The 18,975-nt window shown below is 57.5% G+C and overlaps 1 protein-coding gene across 1 annotated transcript; it reads right to left on the bottom strand.

Moving 5' to 3' along the window:
• Positions 1 to 3,785: 3,785 nt before the first annotated feature.
• Positions 3,786 to 16,096, bottom strand: LOC121145762 (up-regulator of cell proliferation-like). Its single transcript, XM_040964859.1, has 5 exons — positions 16,068 to 16,096; positions 9,527 to 9,597; positions 8,693 to 8,743; positions 7,948 to 7,986; positions 3,786 to 6,666 (listed from the first exon to the last, which is right to left on the bottom strand). Exons 1-5 carry the CDS (start codon positions 16,079 to 16,081, stop codon positions 4,049 to 4,051), a joined length of 2,793 nt encoding a protein of 930 aa, XP_040820793.1. The 5' UTR covers positions 16,082 to 16,096; the 3' UTR covers positions 3,786 to 4,048.
• Positions 16,097 to 18,975: the final 2,879 nt, after the last annotated feature.

Here is an 18,975-nt window from a genome sequence, read left to right as displayed (position 1 = left end):
CCCAGTACCAACAATACAAGAAGGAGCCTCGGGGTCTGCTTCTGCAGGAAGTCCTCACGTCCCGTCCCAGACAAGCCAAAAGGCTGGAATGAGGTGTTCTCCAGGCCACGTCCAGCTTTTCGGAAAGAATTCTTTCCAAGAAAAAATGTGGGCTCTGGCTTCCAAAGAACAGGGGTCTGACCTCCAGCGCTATTTCCTGTGTCACATAGAGTGGGGTGAACCTCCCTGGGCCCGGGAGAGTGGCAGCAGAGGAATGGCAGTGTGACAACTGCTGTTCTCCTAAAAGGCAAACCTTGATGGAGGGAAGGGACAGGGCACAGGCCAGAGCCTTGAGTCTGAGTCACGCATGGACAGAGAGGACCAGGCAGGGACTCCGGGCACCAGCAGGGTTCGCATTTTGCCTCGTGGCAGCCGGCCAGGAATGAGGCCACAGGCTGCCAGTCTGTGCCCAGGCCATCCACCCCTGAGTGCCCGGGCTTTGGGCCCAAGACCAGGCAGATCCTTACTCCAATGGCCAGGGAACCACATAGCCCTCTGTGGTTTGTACCTCCCTCACCCTGATGGTGAAAAGTGCACATCCACCAGCGTCCTTCCCCGATCCTCGGGGCCACAGGAGATGGCCACCTGTGTGCATGGCACACACACACTACACCCAGCCACGTCCACAGGCCACCGAAGGCCACGTGTAGCCACGGCCCTCAGCTGCTGCTACGAGTTTACAGACAGTGGTCCACGGTCAAGCCATTGCATTCCAGGGTTGTGGGCACTGATCACCATGGGGAAGGAAGTGGGAACAGGAAGATTGGGGGCAGGGACGAAAGGGGCAGGAACTTGGTGACTTCAGCTCCCCGAGTTCACCTCCCCAACCCCTTCCTTTTGTTTATATGGAAAGAGAATCACTTCCCAAGGCCTTTTGGCTAAGAGCGAGTGTTTATACTGCTGGCTGGGTCGGCAAGGACGGGGAGGCAGGAGGGAGGTTCTGTGTCGGGCTAGGCCCGCGAGCCAGCTTCTTTGTGCTGTGGTACTTGATCTGAGCGAGAAGTCTGTCCTTTGAGGGGACTCTCATGTGTTGTCTGTGAATCCTGATTGGAACAGTCACCTGGCTAGCCAATCAAAACCATCCTCTCTGGGCCCCGTTCCAAAAACATCCCCTTGTTTAGGCCAAACCATCAGCCTCGAGGTGACACCCTCCTCTCAGGACGCCTCCTGCTGCTCCTGGCGGTTTTGCTCTTTCAGCTGGAGCTGAGCCGATCTGAAGCCAGGAGCCAGAAACTTGTTCCAGGTCTCCCACACAGATGCAGGGTCCCAAGGCTTTGGACTGTGCTGGACTGCTATCCCAGGCCACAAGCAAGGAGCTGGATGGGAAGTGGGGCTGCTGGGACACAAACTGGCGCCCATTTGGGATCCCGGTTAGTGCAAGGCAAGGACTTTAATCACTAGGCTACTGCGCCGGGCCCCCAATGTTTCTATCTTTAGGAGAGTTTTCCACCCCCTCTTTCACTTTTATTTTCTTTAAAACCACTTCTGCTTCTCACGCCCTTCCTTGTCCGTGCCCCTCGTCAGAGTCCTTGGACAAGCAAAGACCAGGACGGAGCAGATGGGGAGGAATGTGACAGCCAGACTCCACCGGGACCTGGGGGGCTGGCCAGCACCAGGGCAAGGCTGAACAGAGAGGGCCTGCTTTGCTACCTCGTTCTCCTTGGGGTCAACTGTCAACTACAAGGGCCAGGGCTCCACCAGCCAGCCACGCGCCTGAGAGCAAGGCACAGGCTCGCCCTCCTGCCGCGCTGCCGATGCTGGGCCTGCTGTGCCCTGGTTTCCTCTCGGGGAAGCTGCTGCACTCTGCCTTCTCTCCTTCCTCTCCTCAGCAGGAGGATGCACAGCTGCACCCGGCCGCACAGGTTTTCCTAATGAAGCTTGATAACTCATTGACCTTTCCAGATGTGGTTGTTTTTTCCTCTGCAGTCTGCATTTGTTGATGCCTTTTTTGCCTTCAGCTCTTGCCAACACAATTGTCTTATTTTCCTTTTTTTTTTTTTTAGGAGAACTTGAGTTTTAAAGCAATTAGCATTTTCTGTCTATTTTGGACTATTTGAGTGACTACCATAACTGATTAGATCTGGCCAGCTGTTCTGGTTAAGTGGTGTTACTACCCTCACTTCGACCGAACCAGGTGAGCCTGTTAGTTCTGCAGATTGAAACCTCCAGTCCCCGACCTTGAGGCTTCCAGTTGGATCTTCTCGGTAAATCAGGAAAGATAACTGCATTAACTTAGACGGTGTAAAATACATCATTGGGTCATAAAAGGATTCCAACATCTGTACAAAGGTGTGATGCTTTGCACCCAGGGTGTAACGGGATGCGCCTCTGGCGTGGCCCCATGCCTCTCTGATTTGACTTCAATGGCTTGTCCTTCGGGTTGTGTGCTGATGGCGGACAGTGGCCATGCACATGGTCTCCCTCATGGCTGGGTCAGCGGTGGGACTGGGAGCTGGCCTGCCAGTTCTGCTACATTCCTGCCCTTGCCCACACCCCGCCTGTCTGCTGTGTCCTGGCACCAAGCACAGAGACTCTCGTGGTGGGGGACACACACTGAGGAGGCACTTGGGTCAGAGTCAAGGACTCTGCTTACACCAGCAGGCCAGGTTTGTTCTGTGGGGCTGGCAAAGACACAGGCAGCTAAACATAAAATAGCCAGGCGTGGCCATGTTAAACATGGGTCGAAAGGTCCCAATTTCCAGGAGGACCAAGAAAAAAAAAAAAAAACTGTGAGCCAGGAGGCTCCTAATTAGGCCAAGGCGTGTGGTGGAATATCAGCTTCTGGCGCCACCAGGAAGTCTGAGTTCCCAGTATGGACGGGTGCTGACCAGATGCAAACAGGCCATCCTCTGTAAGGTCCAAAGGAGGGACATGGAGACAGCAGGGAGAGCCGAAGTCAGGCGCAGCCGAGGGCAGCTGCTCCTTCAGCCTAACCCTCCTTGATTGATCAGGAGCACTGGGTCCGGGTCACACTTTGCAGGATCCTAGGGCGCAGGGCAAAGGCAGGGCGGGCGGGGCGGTTCAGAGCCTCTGCACTGTTGTCCACTCTGCTCCAGGACACTGGAGGGACCCTTCAGGCGGGCCGCAGCAGGACTTGGGGTTGTCCGTTTGCATCTTGCCTCCTTGTTGCAGAGGGATAAAAGCATCTCCGGCATGCACTCCTCTGCAGGGCTCTCCAGACACTTGGGTTCTTTTGACTGCCAGCCCTTAATGGAAAGGAAAAAAACAAAAACAGTTTTACTCACTTAGAAATGCCAGTTTAGGAAAAAAGTGCCGAGGAGTTGGCACGATGGCGCAGCAGTGAAAGCTGCACAGGGCAGTGTCTGATAGGACTGCGGGACGGCCCTGCTCACTGCTGAGCACATGCTTGCGTCCACTGGGGTCTGACCTGCACTTGCAAATCACACGGAAGCTGCGCAGAGTGCACAGCCCTCGGCCTCTGCCGCAGCACCAGGGCCATTTCCTGTGCCAACTGTAGGAACAGCCTCACATTTTCAGAGGACCAGGGAGGTCCTGGGTAAAATTCCTGTAGAGCCAGAGGGATGGGACGAAGTTTGAGAACCCCCAAGAATGACAAGACAAGGTGAGCACCCACCTGGTGCTGCAGTTCCCACGAGGACACCTTGTGCTGTTCCCCAGGAACCACCTGCAGGAGGTGGGGTGAGGACAGAGTAAAATGGAAGGTGTGTGTGACCATGGGACCCCCTCAGAGTCCAGAGAGGCAAACTGCTTGGCATTCAACTGAGCATCCACTCAACACACTTTTATTAGGAGCCTACAGTGAGCCAGGCCTAAGGTGATACGGCAGTGTGGGGCTCCAGGCCAGTCAGCCCACCCTCCAGGGACCTCCAAAGGATGGGCAGCCAGAAGGCGAGGACAGCCCTGCCCCCCACCGGGGTAGAGGTAGGAGCCTCGGGGCTGGTCCCACCCCGGTCCCACCGGAGCCTTGCCTGCCTGGGCACCTGCCAGCCCCAGCCCCAGGTCGCTTCCCCCCCAACTCCCTGGCCGCTCAGAGCCGTCGCACCAGCTCAATGAGCTGCTGGATGCTCTTGTTCTGGTTCGAGAGGCCGTTCCTGATGTTCTCCAGCAGGCACCTCTTCAGTTCAAAGATGGTCTCGCTGTAGCCCAGGCTCACGGCGGCCATGGGCGGCACACCCAGCCACAGGCTGGGCACATGCCACACGTGCTGGCGCTCTGGGTCACAGAAGCCACTGCCCTGCTTCTCAGCCTGCGCGGCGGCCCTGCCCAGCTCGCTGGGCACGTCCAGCAGCAGTCTCCGGTCCCTGGGATTGGGGCTGGAGGCGGGCAGGTCGTGGAGGTTCTGGTACACAAACTGGCAGTTGGGCATGTGGCCCGTCTTCTCGAGCCTCAGCAGTGCGTGCAAGATGGTGGCTGGGATGTCCTTCGTCTCAGCCAGGCTCACCACCGTGACATTGCTCAGCCCCAAGAGCAGGGTGGCCAGCGAGGCCTCAAGCTCGAACCTATCCCCAGCAGAGGCAGGGGCCCCTCTGATCAGTGCCCCGGAGTCTATGGCCAGGATGTGGTCACAGCCCAGGTCCTGGCTGAAGCCCTCAGCCACTGTCACAAGCTGCATGAAGGCGCCCCGAGGGCCGCAGCTCTTCCGTGTGGCGAAGCGCAGCCCGAACATGGAGTTGAGCAGGGTGGACTTGCCCGTGCCTGGCACCCCCAGGGCGGACACAACCACCAGCCTCGACCTCCTGTCCAGGCGTGCCTGCAGCTCCCTGAGCAGCCCCGTGACCCAGCGCCCCGGAATGCCCAGCGTGCCACCGTCCACCAGCTCCAGGGGAAGCCCAGCTAGCAGCAGCTCGGCGGCCAGGCCAGGGAAGTGGGCAAAGCGCCGGTGGCTGGCAGGCAGCCGGCCCGCCTCCACCAGGCAGCTCTCAGCCTCGTACAACTGGCCCATCTCGCGCAAGAAGTGTTCTGTCCCAAGGGGCTCTGGTGGCAGCGGCGGCGGCTCCCCACTGCCAGGCTCTGGGGCCCCTCCGCCTCCTGCTCCGAGTCTAGGTCTGAGCGCCAACAGCATGGCAGTGTCGGTGGACTGCCTTGGCCTGGGCTGGCCTAGCCGAGCCAGACCCCACTCCAGCCAGCGCAGGAAGTACTGCCTTTCAGCCCGGGACGGGCAGCTGATGCCAGCCACAAACTCCTGCACCCCGGGGACAGGCTCCAGGCTGTTCTGCTGTGCGCGCAGCTCCAGGACGCGCCGCCGCAGCTCTGCCTGGTGCTTCTCCGGGGCGGCCTCAGGTGCCCACTGCAGCTGGCCAAACTCCCTCTCGGCCTGCGCTGCCTTGCAGCCCAGCTCGCCCTGCAGCCTCAGCTCGTCCCTGCGGTACACATCCACATCCTTGATCCTCCTGGTGATCCTCTCCATGCGCTCCTTGCCCCTCTGGCACTCTTCATGGTCCTCGTCCACCCTGAGGCCCAGCTTGCGTGCGGCATGCGCCATGTCCTCCACCGACATCCTGCGGCAGGGCGCCCGCGCCACGCCACGCAGGATGGCGCGCACCCTGCGCACGAAGCTCTCACTGTCCGTGCTGCTGACCTTTACCAGCACATGCGAGTGGTCCATCTTGAGCACGGGGATGAGCCTGTTGAGGAAGCGCAGGTTGGCGTTGCGCTTGCCGCGGTAGGGGCTGAGGATGAAGTAGAACTTGGTGCCGGACCCCTTCATGGCGTAGAGCAGCTTGTACTCCTTCCTGCTGACGTTGTCCGTCAGGATGAACACGGCCGAGGACACCTCGGTCAGCAGCTTGAACTGCAGCCAGTGAGACCCGATGTCCCCTCGCAGGTTGAGAAAGGCCACGGGCTCCGGGAAGAGGTCCAGCTCCTCCCTGCCGCTGGGGAAGAACCAGGATACCTCCACCAGGCCGTCGGCGATCTCCCGGGCGCCGGTGGCCAGGCTCAGATCCCGGTGCCAGAAGCAGTCCCACGGCCGGCGGCCTGGGCTCAGCAGGGCGTTGAGCAGCTGGGACTTAGAGTTGCTGCTGACGTCCATACGCACGAAGGCGAAGGCGGGCGTCCTGGGCACCACCACGCTGTCCTCCCGCAGAGCGCCTGGGGGGCCCCGCGGGGGCTGCGCCCACCACGACCGCACCACACCCCGCAGGGCCCACAGAAGGAAGGTGTGGCAGTGGTTCTCAGAGTCAGGCAGCACGAGGGGCAGCGCGAACTGGCATGCAGCCATCTTGCTCACCAGCTCCTGCTGCAGGGCGCCGTCGGAGCACAGAAGCAGGGCGCACACCAGGTCCAGCGGGTTCACAGGCGTGTCGGGCGTCGGCAGCTCCGAGAAGGAGTAGATGTCATCAGCCGCCACATCCTCGGCGGGGTCCCAGTGGATGATCTCCTCCCCCTCCCCCTCCATCTGGCTCTCCTTCTCTGCCAACCGGGCGTCAGGCAGCAGATCTAGCACCATGGTGGTGTTCCTGGCCTCAGTGTTGAGGGCTTGCAGCTTCCTGAGAAAGTGCCAGGGCAGGTCCTTGGGGACCTGCGGGGCCCAGTTCCTCATGCTGTCAGAGCTGATCTGTAGGCAGTCCTGCAGGCTCAGCTTCTGCGCCTGGTATGGCTCCAGTCCCAGCAGCAACAGCAGCTCCTGCAGCCTGCTCCTCTCCACTGCGAAAAGAAACAGCTGTGAGTGTGCCACCCCCGGAGGCCACGCGTCGGGGACCATGAGGTGGGGGCAGGTGCACCCTGAGAGGGCAGGGCACCGGTGTCTGGGGCTCAGGGTGGCCATGAGGTCAGGGCGAGTAACCATTCAGTGGTCACACTAAGAGTGATGAGGAAAGGAGACAGGAGCCACACTGAAGGATGGGGAAAGGTCATGAGATGCAGGCCATGTGACCACCGGCCTCTGCATCCCCTGAAGATTCAGCGCCACCAAGCCCTCCGGGGCACCTCCCTCTAGCAAGTGGCATCACCCCTTCGGTGCAGAGGAAGGCCCTGGACCCAGGCTACAATCCACATCCTAACCCGGCTGAGTTCCCTCAATGTTGGCCCCCAAGTTCCCTTGGCGCCGCGGCCCCGCTTCAGCCTCTGGCTTTCCAGCTCACGTGCCCTGCTCTTGGCAAATAATCACAGTGTCTTAAAGGAAAATGGGAAGAGATCACAAAGCACTGGGGCCACAACCGCATGCTGACACCAGCCCACCTGAGCCTGACGGTGCAGCTTCAGTGCCAAGCGGCACGTTTATGTCTGCAGGTGCTCCGAGGGCACCACGCACAACACCAAACCTCACCAGTGAGGAGCTTGGGACAGCACCGCGCCTCCTGGGGTTCCCTTTCTACCCCCAGCTCTCCCCACTGCACATCGCTGACTCCCCAAAAGGCCAGGGCACAGAATGACAAATACACATCCCACAGGTGCAGGCTACTCTTCGGAGCCCCTCTGCAGCAGGCAACATGCCTGGGGTCACCAGCTGCCCCAAGAAGCCAGGACCAGAAAAACATGGCTGAGCCAGCCCTTTTCCTGTGTCCCAGGAGAAGGAATGATGGATCCAGGTCCTCCTGTAGCACAGCCTGGAGCAGGACAAAGCCCTGGGGAGCCACGGGACATACAAGGGCATGGAAGCCACCACATAGCACCTTCTACTATTGCTCAGGCTCCCAGTTGGGCCTCAGCAAACTCCCTATCATACTGGAGGAATGGCTTCCAATCCCAGCATTTCCAGCATTGTTTATTAAAAGCTGACTCCTGAGATACACTTTCAGACCCTGACGGCAAGGGGGCGGCTGGGTACCTTGTGTCCGACACTTCCCAGGCACTGTTTTAAGTCACTGATGATGCATAAAAGGTTAATGGCCATGGAGCACTGGATAGTCAGGTGTGGGACCGCCAGCCCAGGCCACATCCCTCACCAGGACAGGAAGCTGACCCAGAGAGGAGGGGAGGGCATACCTGCTGGGAAGTCACTGTCTTGAGCCTCACTGGCACCATCTGCAGGAAGAGCAAAGAAAGAACACCTGCCAATCACCCTGCTTTGATTGACATACAATACTGTCAGCCTAACCCAGAATTCACCTTTGCACCCAGTCATTCTAAATACAGAATTCTCAGGGCGGGTGCTGTGGCATCCCATTTCAGAGTTACCAGTATGAATCTTGGCTCCTCCATTACTTTTTTTTTTTAATTGATCTGAAGTTTAGCTACAGAGAGAGAGAGAGAGATCAAGAGGCCTTCTATCCACTGGTTCACCTCCCAGACGACCACAATGGCCAAGGCCGACAGGAGAGGAGGCCTCCGTCTGAGTCATCCCATGTCAATGGCCAGGCCCCAAGCCTCTGGCCATTAGTACAAGGCTAGACTGGAGTAGACTGGACACCGAATGGTTGCCCACAAGAGATGCCTGTATTGCAGGCAGTGGTTTAACCCACTGAACCACAGTGATACCTCTTCATGTGCCCCCGCCAATCACGCGGGGGACCCAGGTGGACCTCCAGGTTGCTAGCTTCAGCCTGGGCCAGCCCTAGCTCTTGTGAACATTTAGGAAGCAAACCAGCAGCTGGGGGGCCTTTCTCTCTCTCTACATTTCAAGCAGATGGAATTTAAGCAAATATACATTAGAAATAATATACACATGCAAACATCAGAAATAACACACACAATGCCAGGTGCCTCGCCCTCCCCAGCACAGGGTCTATACCTGCATAGTGGAAGCCACAGCCATTTCCTGCCATTTCTCTCCATTCCAGATCTAGAAGGAAAAACAAACATGCCCCATCTTAGCTGCGCCAGCGGTGAGCCAGAGCTTTCTGCCGCAGAGTTCGCGCAAGGATATGGCAGCTGGTATTTTTGCCAGCTCAGTCTCCCTTGTCGGAAATGGCCAGAACCAGAAGCGCTTTGGACCGTAGGCTTGCTCGGATCTGGAACACTTGCACGGACGGGACCAAGCTACACGCGAAATGTACTTTGGTGTATGCCTCACACACGGCACCAGCTCTGTTCTCACCTGACCCATCACAGGACCAAGGTGTGGAATGTTCCACTCGTGACGTCTTGTTGGCACTCACAAAGTTCTGGATTTTCATGTGAGGGATGCTCAGTCTATATCCCAGTGTCCTTGGACCCTGAGTTACTAGCTGAGGGGATTTTCAGCCTGGTCTAATTATTTATTCAAAGACAGAGACAGGTGCGCAGCCTCCAGCCTTTTTCATCGTTCTTCCCCAGGGCTGCGGCCATGACCAGGAAATCCACAGGCCCCGGTATAAAGTCCCTCGCGCGCTCAGACTCTCAGAAGTGCCCTGTGTGCAGGGTGAACCCCACAGACACCCAGGATGGGAGCCAGGCGGCATCGTGACCTAGTAGCACTGGAGTCCTGTGCTCCTGGCGAAGTGTGACCATCACCTTCCTACACTGAATGCATGACGATGCCCACTAAAGGTGTGTGCCATCCTCTTGTTTAAAAGGAAAGAAAGAAGTCGTAGCCTTGAGGTTCTCTACTCACGAGGTCCCAGCCAGGGCCAGAGGGCGGCCTCACCTGCAGTCACCACGGCCGCCTGTCTCTCGGGGGCTTTCCTCTCTGGCACCACTTCTCCCAGATCCGAGTGCCTGAAAACAACCCCAAAGAAGAAAGTCAGCAGCAACCCCCTGGGTCACACTCTGACCCTGAGCTTGATTTCGTAGATAGTGTATTTTATTCTACTTCCTTATTCACTGAACTAATCATGACTACCCTCCCATATCTGTAACAGCTCTGGAAAACATTCTCCTTTGGATCCTGGACGTTGTATTTAACAGTGACTATCCCCGCGCCTTATTCAGGATGTATACAAAGGGGGTGGAGGGAACAAAATGGACGGAAAGTCAGGCCAGAAGCAAAACTAGCAAAACCAGCAGGAGTGCCCAGGTTCGTAAGCCAGCTCTGTCATTTGGGGAAGTAATCCAACCCCAGCCTCTCTGGGGAAGCCAAGTCAATGAGCTGCTGCAGAGACCATGAGGCTGAGAGTGAGAGGCAGCTGAGGGGATAAACGACCAGGCCCCGTCCTGCTCCTCCCAGGGCCTCCAGTGGCTGTGCTGCTGGGGACGGGCTGAGAATCCACGCCAGCAGCACCTCTGTGTGGGGTGCTGGCCCACCAAGTGTCACCACAGCTAAGTCCCCCATCCCTGCAGGGTTGCAGGGGCACACACAGTGGTCAGGAATGTGACTCCACGCAGTCAGGATGCCTCTGCTGCAGCACTCACGCAAGTCTAGCCTCTATTCCTTTTCCCAAAACGCGTGTCCCATGGCTCCAGCATGAAATCAACAAGACAAAAAAGGGATGAGAGGCATTTTTTAAAAAGAGAACAGGGAGTTCTCAGAATAGGAACAGCTCCCTGCAATACAAAGTCAACATGAGTGAGGGAAAGTGCTGTGCAGACGCGGGGTTCATTTCCCTGCAGGAGCAAAGACCTGCCAGGGCAGCAGCCCAGTCAGCCCTGAAACCAGCACGCGAGGGCTCGCCTCTCAGCTGGCTTCTGTTCAGGATCCAACAAGGAGGAGATCGCCTCCTAGCCTGTATATCAGGATGTCATGACAGAAGCTGCTCCAAGATCAGGTAGAGGATGGAGGGGCCCTAACTTCCACCTGGGTACCCTGTGCATGGGGCACTTCATTTCAGAAATGAAGCAACTGGACCCGGCTCAGTAGTCTAGTGGCTAATGTCCTTGCCTTGCACGCACCAGGATCCCATATGGGCACTGGCTCTAATCCCAGCAGCCCCACTTCCCATCCAGCTCCCTGCTTGTGGCCTGGGATAACAGTCCAGGACGGCCCAAAGCCTGGGGACCCTGCACCCACATGGGAGACCCGGAACTAGTTCCTGGCTCCTGACTTCATATTGGCACAGCTCTGGCCATTGCGGCCACTTGAGGAGTGAATCATCAGAAGATCTTCCTCTCTGTCTCCTCCTCTCTATACATCTGACTTTCCAATAAAAATAAAATCGATCTTTAAAAAAAGAAAAGGAAATGAAACAACTATCTTAGAAAACCACTAGCAATGCAGAGAATCAGCACAAAAGCCTGACTGTCCCGGTGAGCAGGTCGTCTCCAACTTCTAGACTATTCTATCTCAGGCATCTTTGTAACACCCTGACTAGGGCTCGGCGCAGTGGTCTAGCAGCTAAAGTCCTCACCTTGAATGCCCCAGGATCCCATATGGGCGCCGGTTCTAATCCCTGCAGCTCCACTTCCCATCCAGCTCCCTGCTTGTGGCCTGGGAAAGCAGTCAAGGACGGCCCAAAGCCTTGGGACCCTGCACCAGTGTGGGAGACCTGGAAGAATTTCCTGGATCCTGGCTTCGGATCGGCATAGCATCGGCTGTTGCGCTCACTTGGGAAGTGAATCATCGGACGGAGGATCTTCCTCTCTGTCTCTCCTCCTCTCTGTATATCTGACTTTCCAATAAAAAAAAAAAAATCTTTAATAAAAAAAAAAAGCCCTGACTATTGCTTGGTGCTGCTGACTGCCTCCCACAGCAGCCAGAAGCCACAGCATCTAGTATCTGGGCCAGCAACCCTACACCTGCCTTGATCACATGATGGGACACATGGCCTCGGGGTTCACTTTCCACGGCTTCACAGGGCCCTAGTCTCCTCTCATTGGTAATGGGGATGGTGACAAAGGCCACAGCCCAGGACTTCAGGACAGGTGAAGCCACTCCTACATGGCAGGGCACGTGGGACAGGCTGACCACACACAGGCTATGAGGAAAGCACTGGAAAGTCCCTGGCCCTCATGACCTGGGTAGGAGGGCACCTGAGCTGGGGTGGGCTTTGCCATCTGTCTCAGGGTGAATGATGTTTTGGGATGGGCCCTACAGAACCCACCCCATCCTAAACTCCAAGCACACCCAGGGTGGGGACCTGCTGGGGCTGCAGGCTGCACAGCCACACACCACACACCCACAGGGGAGCCATGCAAAGCCTCCCTCCGGCTGGCAGGGGCCCCACTGCCTCCTAACAAGCTGCGGTCCCCTGGGTCCCTCCCAGACGTGAGCCATAGGAGCTATTCCCAGCCCTGTCCCCTCCTTCTGGAGTGGCCCTGAGGCCCCTGCCCCACCACAGGAGCTCCACTTCTGGGAACCTAGGTGGTCCCAGGCCGCTCAGGCCCCTTCAGGATCCCTCCATCCTCAACCCGAGCCTTCTCATCTGCTGCCCTTGACCCAGCCAGGAGTGGCCTCAGTGCCACAGGGACTTCACCAGGGAGATGGAATGCCCATCGTGGAATGACACACACAGCACAGTCTTAGGGACAACTGGAAACCCTGTAGACGAAGCCACCATGCAGCAGACTGTCACATGGCTCGCAGAGGTAGGCGAGATCTCCCCATTCTCACGGTCTGAGTTTCAGCCGTGGCTCGTTGGAGGAGGTAAGCTGCAGCAGGGCACCATGCACTTTACGGAAAAGCCAGAGCACAGGGAGCACCTGCCAAGTATGGGGGCTACACGGCAGGGGATACAGGCCACACATCAGTTCTCCCAAGATTGTTGCCTTTTGTAGCCGCAATGGCCAGAGCTGTGCTGATCTGAAGCCAGGAGCTTCTTCCACGTCTCCCATGTGGGTGCAGGGTCCCCAGGCTTTGGGCCGACCTTCAGTACGGCCACAGGCAGGGAACTGGATGGGAAGTAGAACAGCCAGGACATGAACTGGCACCCACGTGGGATCCTGGTGCTTGCAAGGTGAGGAGTTGGCCATTGAGCCGTCATCCCGGGCCCAAGGCTGTTTCGGTGTGCAGTCCTCCCCTTACCTGTGGTTTGGTTTTGTATGGTTTCAGTTACCTGTGGTCAACCACAGTCCAAAAACGTTACAAGGAAAATTCCGGAAATACATTAACTGCGGGGCTTTCTAAGGGGGGGCTGTTCTGAGCTGCGCTGGAGGCCCCAGCTCACCCTCTGCATCCAGGCCTGGATGTGAATCAGCAGTCACTGCCTCGGGGAGGGGTACCTGTGCTGCTCACAGTGCTCGTTTTCAAGCAATTGTGACTTTATTTAAGGACAGCCCAAAGCATAAGCTTTCAGTGCAGCACACTGTCAGAAACACTCTCTTTCACTAGGCAGTGTTATCTCTCCTGCTATCTAATTTGTAAATTAAAACTTCATAACCGGCACTGGCGCAGTGGCCTAGCGGCTAAAGTCCTCACCTTGAAAGCTCCAGCATCCCATGCAGGTGCAAGTTCTAATCCCAGCAGCCCCGCTTCCCATCCAGCTCCCTGCTTGTGGCCTGGGAAAGCAGTCCAGGACAGCCCAACCCTGCACCCACGTGGGAGACCCGGAACTAGTTCCTGGCTCCTGGCTTCATATCAATACAGCTCTGGCCATTGAGGCCACTTGAGGAGTGAATCATCAGACAGAAGATCTTCCTCTCTGTCTCCTCCTCTCTGTATTATCTGACTTTGCAATAAAAATAAATAAATGGGCAGCAGACTAAGCTGTCATGTACAATAGTAACATCCCACATTAGAGTGCCAGTTCTATTCCCAGCTACTCCACTTCCAATCCAGCTCCTTGCTATCCTATCTGAGAAAGAGCAGAAGACAGCCCAAGTCCTTGGGCCTTGCCCACCACCATGGGAGTTTTCCAGCCAGCTGGAATGCCCACTTGGTATGCCACAGTGCTGGCTACCCTACTCCAATCCAGCTTCCCACTAATGCATCCTAGGAGGCTGTGGATGTTGGTTCAAGGGCTTGGGCCCCTGTCACCCCACAGGAGACCCAGATGGAGTTCTGGGCTCCTGATCCCATCCTGGCCCAGCCCTGGCTGTTGCAGGAATTTAGAGCAACCCAGCAGATGGAATCTCTTGCTCTAGTTCTACCTTCCAAGTAAATTAACAAGCATTAAAACAGTAAGGGCAGGGCCCAACACGATAGCGCAGTGGTTAAGGTCCTCGCCTTGAACACTCTGGGATCACATATGGGCACCGGTTCTAACCCTGTCAGCTCTGATTCCCACCCAGCCTGCCCTGGGAAAGCAGTCGAGGACAGCCCAAGGCCTTGGGATCCTGCACCCGCGTGGGAGACCCGGAGGAGCTCCCAGCTCCTGGCTTCAGATTGGCTCAGCTCTGGCCGTTGCGGTCACTTGGGGAGTGAATCATCAGACAGAAGATCTTCCTCTCTGTCTCTCCTCCTCTCTGTATATCCACCTTTCCAATAAAAGTAAATAAATCTTAAAAAAAAAAAAAAAAGTAAGGGCAGGTAGGGAAGGTACTGCCGGTAAGAAAGGGGGCTGGGGTGCCGTGAGAGCCAGACCAAGGGCCAAGAGGAGAGGTGAGAGCAGGTGGGTTAGGAGTCCCCCACAGCACAACACTGGCATCACCCTAATCCTAGAGCCACAACCCGACTGCTGTTCCTCAAACAGAAACAGCCTTCAGCAAGGGATGGGTGGTGAGCGTACCAGTGAGACCACGGTCGCCCCCGGCCAAGCCCGTGCTCAGCCTCCTACACTGCAGGTCCCAGGTCATGCCCTGATGCTGCCATCCCCGCCACTTCCTCCAACACACACACCAGGTGCTAAGACCCGGGCAGGAGCTCCCCTCGCCCTGCCTGCCACCTGGCACCTGGTGTGGTGGCTTTCAGGCATGGAGTCAGTAGACTGAGTGGCCCCCAGGAGGGATCTCAGCAGCCGGGTCTCCCAGGGGAACCTAGGGATACAGCTGAGCCCCCACTTTGCATAGACAGGTGATGGTCTCCCCATCACATGAAACCAGGTGTGCTGCAGTTTTGTGACCAGCACGCCGCGACTGACACCCCGTAGAAAACCACAGATGACCCCAGACCCTGGGTCACTTGCGAGCCGCTGAGCTGCAGGCAGTTCATGTCTGGCACAGGGTTAGGTCCACCTTAACAAGCAGCATAACACACAACATACCACCAAACCCCAGAGATGCACTCATCAAGTGGCTCAAAGCCTCCTGGGGTCTGGGCCCAGCCACCTCCGGGGCCTCACCCTTTGCTGAGGAATGAGGCAGAAATGCAGTGGGACCTTGACCCCGCCTTCAGTCAGCCTCAGCTCCTGCCTGGCCTCTGCTTGCCATATTAATGAGCTCAAAGTACTGTATCCTCAGCAAGACTGGTCCCAAAGAAGACAGCCACCCCCTCCCCTCTCACTCCCCATCTGCTGGGCTTGGGGTTCGAACCCAGCTTCTGCTCAGCCCACTGACCTGAGCCAGCTACTGCTGGGCACAGTTCAGGCATGATGGGGTGGGTGGGCTGGGGGAAGCACGGAGACCCTCATCACCCTGGAGCCCCGTGGGAATTGCTGCCACCCACTGAGACCCTGTGAGGCCCTGAGCAGCCCAGAGTTTATGGACCAGAGTGGTGACCTTGAAGTTCACCCTGTGACCCTGCAAAGCCCAAGTGTTGGCAAGAGCTGCCACTCTCGGATTGCATGACCAGCAACAGGACAAAAAAAAAAGAAGTATAATAATGAATCGTTATTATTACTGTCAAGTGAGAAATCGCTCCAAAAATGATGCACCGTGTGTGTCACCATCATTTCCTAAGATCCAAAGCTGGGAAAGAGGAGTCTGGGCAAGGGCCTGCCCAAGCCGCTTTCCCTGCTCCGGGCGGGGCCGCCTCCCCTCATCTGGCTGACAACCCGGAACCGGGCTCCAGGGCAAGCCCGGGGTGGGGGTGGGAGGGCTCCCCGGTCTCTGCGGCCTCGGGGTCCCCCAACACCCGAAGGCGTCCCGGGCCTCAGCCCCGCACCCCACCCCCAGGCCACGCAACCGCACCCGGCCGCAACCCTAGGCCGCAGGGTCTTCCAGGAACCCGTTCCCCCGGTACCCCACACCGGGACCCCCTGTCGCCGCGCCGCCGCGCTCCTCGACCGATCCCCGCCCGCCGACCGGCGCAGAGACTCCGAGCCGGCGGGGCCCGGCGCGCGGCCGCCCAAGGTCGCCGGAGAGGCCGCAGGGCGCGATCGGGGCAGAGGCCGGGGTCGGAGTCGGGGTCGCACGGAGGCCCGGGCGGGGCGAGGCGGGGGCGCCGGCGCTCCGGGCCGCCCACCGCCCCCCGAGTCGGCGCAGCCCGCGGCACCACTCACCCGGGCGACGCCATGAGCGGGCCGCGCCGCCGCCGCCTGCGCTGCTCCGCGGCCCGGCCGGGGAGGGGCCTCGCGCCCGCCCGCCCCGCGCCGCTCCCGGCGGCTCCGCGCGCCGTGCAGGGCCGCGCTCCAGGCGGCGAGAGAGCGGCGGCCCGGGGCGCGGCGGGGGCGGGCCTGAGGGCGCTTCGGGCAGGGCTGGGCGGCCTGGGGACGCCCCGGGGTCAGCTCGGAGCGGCCGACGGAGCCGGGCCGGGCCGGGCCTCCCTGCCCGCCCACCTGTCCAGGACGTCTACGCAGCGGCCAGCTGCGAGACATCCCCGCAGTTTGCGGTTAAGTTTCCGAAAAAAAGCCTTCCCCGCGGCCGGGGCGCGGGAGCCGAGCGGCACGTTGCCGTGGGCCAGGTGAGTCCCCATATCTGTGCGGCCGAGTTGAGGAGTGCGTGGACACGCGCTCCGGGCCCAGCAGCCGTGGCTGGCCACGTTTCTGTGCCGTGGTGAACAGCAGCGATTGTTGCTCTTAGCCGGAATACCTGGGCTGGAGCCCGGCCCCCCGCACCTTCCCGCGACTGAGCAAAAATCCACACGGCGCCTCGCGCGGGGTGTGCGGCTCCTGTGGCTGCCCTGCGTTCAGAAGACCAGGGCAGGATGTCTCTGTGCCTGTGACCACTCCGGCTGGAAGTCACGCCCAGGGGACTGTGATCCCCGAAGTGAGAGAAGGGGGCGTTGGGGAAGGGGCAGCCCTCGGTGTATTCCTGACAGTGGACAAGCCAGGGCCCCACCTGGGGGCAGGTGGTGGGGTCTGGGGCCCTGTTTCCCTTTGCGTAGGCTCCCGTGCCCGATGGCAGCTTGCTGTCCTGGGTCCTAGCCACTCCTTCCTCGCTGCTGATGCTGGTCCTAGTCCATCCCCTGGCCACTGTGGGCACTGAAGGGAGTGAACTTAAGGGAGGAGTTCCTCTCGCCGTCTCTTCTCAAATAATCTTTTAAAGCTCACTTGTATGGCTTACATGAATATAACTTTACTGAAACCAAAAATCCTTATTAACACGACGTCCTAGTGTTCCACTGGATGTGTGTTTAACCAGCCCCTGTGTTTGGACTTTAGTATTGCCTCCAGTACTTACTTTATTGTAAGAAGGGTAGACCGGGCCCAACACAATGGCCCAATGGCTAAATCCTCACCTTGCATGCGCCTGAATCCCATATGGGCACCGGTTTGTGTCCTGGCTGCTCCACTTCCCATCCAGCTCCCTGCTTGTGGCCTGGGAGAGCAGTAGAGGATGGCCCAGAGCCCTGGGACCCTGACCCACGTGGGAGACCTGGAAGATGCTCCTGGCTTCAGATTGGTTCAGCTCAGGCAGCTGTGACTACTTAGGGAGTGAATCATTGGACGGAAGATCTTTCTCTTTGTTTCTCCTTCTCTCTGTAAGTCTGCTTTTTCCAATACAGATATTTTATGAAAAGGTGTGACAGAAATAGGCTTTCAGAATGGCAATTAGCATGCCCTTTTTCAGGGTGCCTGGATTTGAGGCGCCTTCGGATACAACTCCCTGCTAACATGCACCCTGGGAGGCAGCAGTGTTTGGGTGTGCCACTCTCTGCCACCCACATAGGAGACCCGGGTTAAGTTCCTGCCTCTTGGCTTTGCCTGGTAGAGCCCTAGCTATTTGAGGCATTTGGGGAATGAACAAGTGGGTGGAAGATATCTGTCTCTCTACCTTTCAAACAAATTAAGAAAATAAATAAGTTTTTAAAATGTGGGCAGTAATTATCCTTGTAGATAAAAACGCAGGTTTGCATGGGACATGGGGCTGGGGATGAAACTGACCAGGCAGCCACAATCCCCAGTGTGTGTGTAGGCTGATGCAGGTGGTGGACCGCACTGGACCCTGTGCTGGCTGGCACATGCACAAGTCAGATCTGGGGTCACCCCAGGAGAGATTCCTTGGGGGATCCCCAACTGGACCACTGGACTCAAAACTCCAGCCACAGGGAGACGTGTTGAGTTTGTGGTCCAGCTTTGACATGCATGTTTCAGGACCGCACCTCCTCCATTGCTGATGCCTGTGCCATGGACAGCTGTTTACTATATCTTGACAATAGGATACTGGACTCTGCCCCAGTGCACAAGTGGAGCACTGGGGGGACTCTGTCAGCCAATGGAACCTGGAAAGATTTTCTCAACCTTTAAGCAATAAAAGCAATAGTGTCTCAGAACTCTCAGAACCACTCAAGCAATACCCTTGCAACATTCTTCTCCGCCTTGAGGTTTCTAAGATGACGTAAAGTAGATATCTGCATCCCCACTCTCAGGAGCTCATATAGTTTGGCGGCTGAGAGCAGCCCTCTGCCCCTCCCTGCTTCTCCATCCCATATAGGAGACTGAGCCGATCTGAAGCCAGGAGCTTTCTCCGGGTCTCCCACGAAGGTGCAGGGTCCCAAGGCTTTGGGCTGCCCTCCACTGCTTTCCCAGGGCACAAGCAGGGAGCTGGACGGGAAGTGGAGCAGTCAGGACATGAACTGGTGCCCATATGGGATCCCAGCACTTGGAAGGATTGAGCCATTGAGCCATCATGCCTCCAGCACAGCATTTCTAAATGAATGGGCAAGATCTCTATGTAGCAAAATTTCATTTGTTGTAATATTGAGGTCAGTTTTCATGCACTTTTAAAGCAATGCATGCACTTTTTTAAAAAATTGAGAAATACTTGGACTCCCAGTGAAACTGTTTACTATATCTTGACAATAGGATGCTGGACTCTGCCATATGTCCAATGATGGACATCTGACTGTGTATGAAGAACAATACTATAGCAATCCTATAGGGGGACTCAGTGATGGGGGAGGACCTGGGGAAGGCAAAAGGGAAATCCCAGGTCTATGAAACTGTATCATAAAATGATAATAATAAG

Source organism: Ochotona curzoniae, unplaced genomic scaffold (assembly GCF_017591425.1).
Source record: "Ochotona curzoniae isolate NIBS_2020 unplaced genomic scaffold, NIBS_Ocur_1.0 scaffold_3835, whole genome shotgun sequence".
NCBI classification, from domain to species: Eukaryota; Metazoa; Chordata; class Mammalia; order Lagomorpha; family Ochotonidae; genus Ochotona; species Ochotona curzoniae.
The sequence above is the reverse complement of the archived record's forward strand: the minus strand, read 5'-3'. Positions and strand labels throughout refer to the sequence as shown.

What these genes read in the sequence shown, in the direction of transcription:
- LOC121145762 (XM_040964859.1), bottom strand. An exon ending in GGCGGCCGTGGTGACTGCAG is followed by an intron (nt 8,744 to 9,526) that starts GTGAGGCCGCCC and finishes TTTTCCTTCTAG; the next exon opens with ATCTGGAATGGAGAGAAATG. An exon ending in CTGTGGCTTCCACTATGCAG is followed by an intron (nt 7,987 to 8,692) that starts GTATAGACCCTG and finishes CTCTTCCTGCAG; the next exon opens with ATGGTGCCAGTGAGGCTCAA.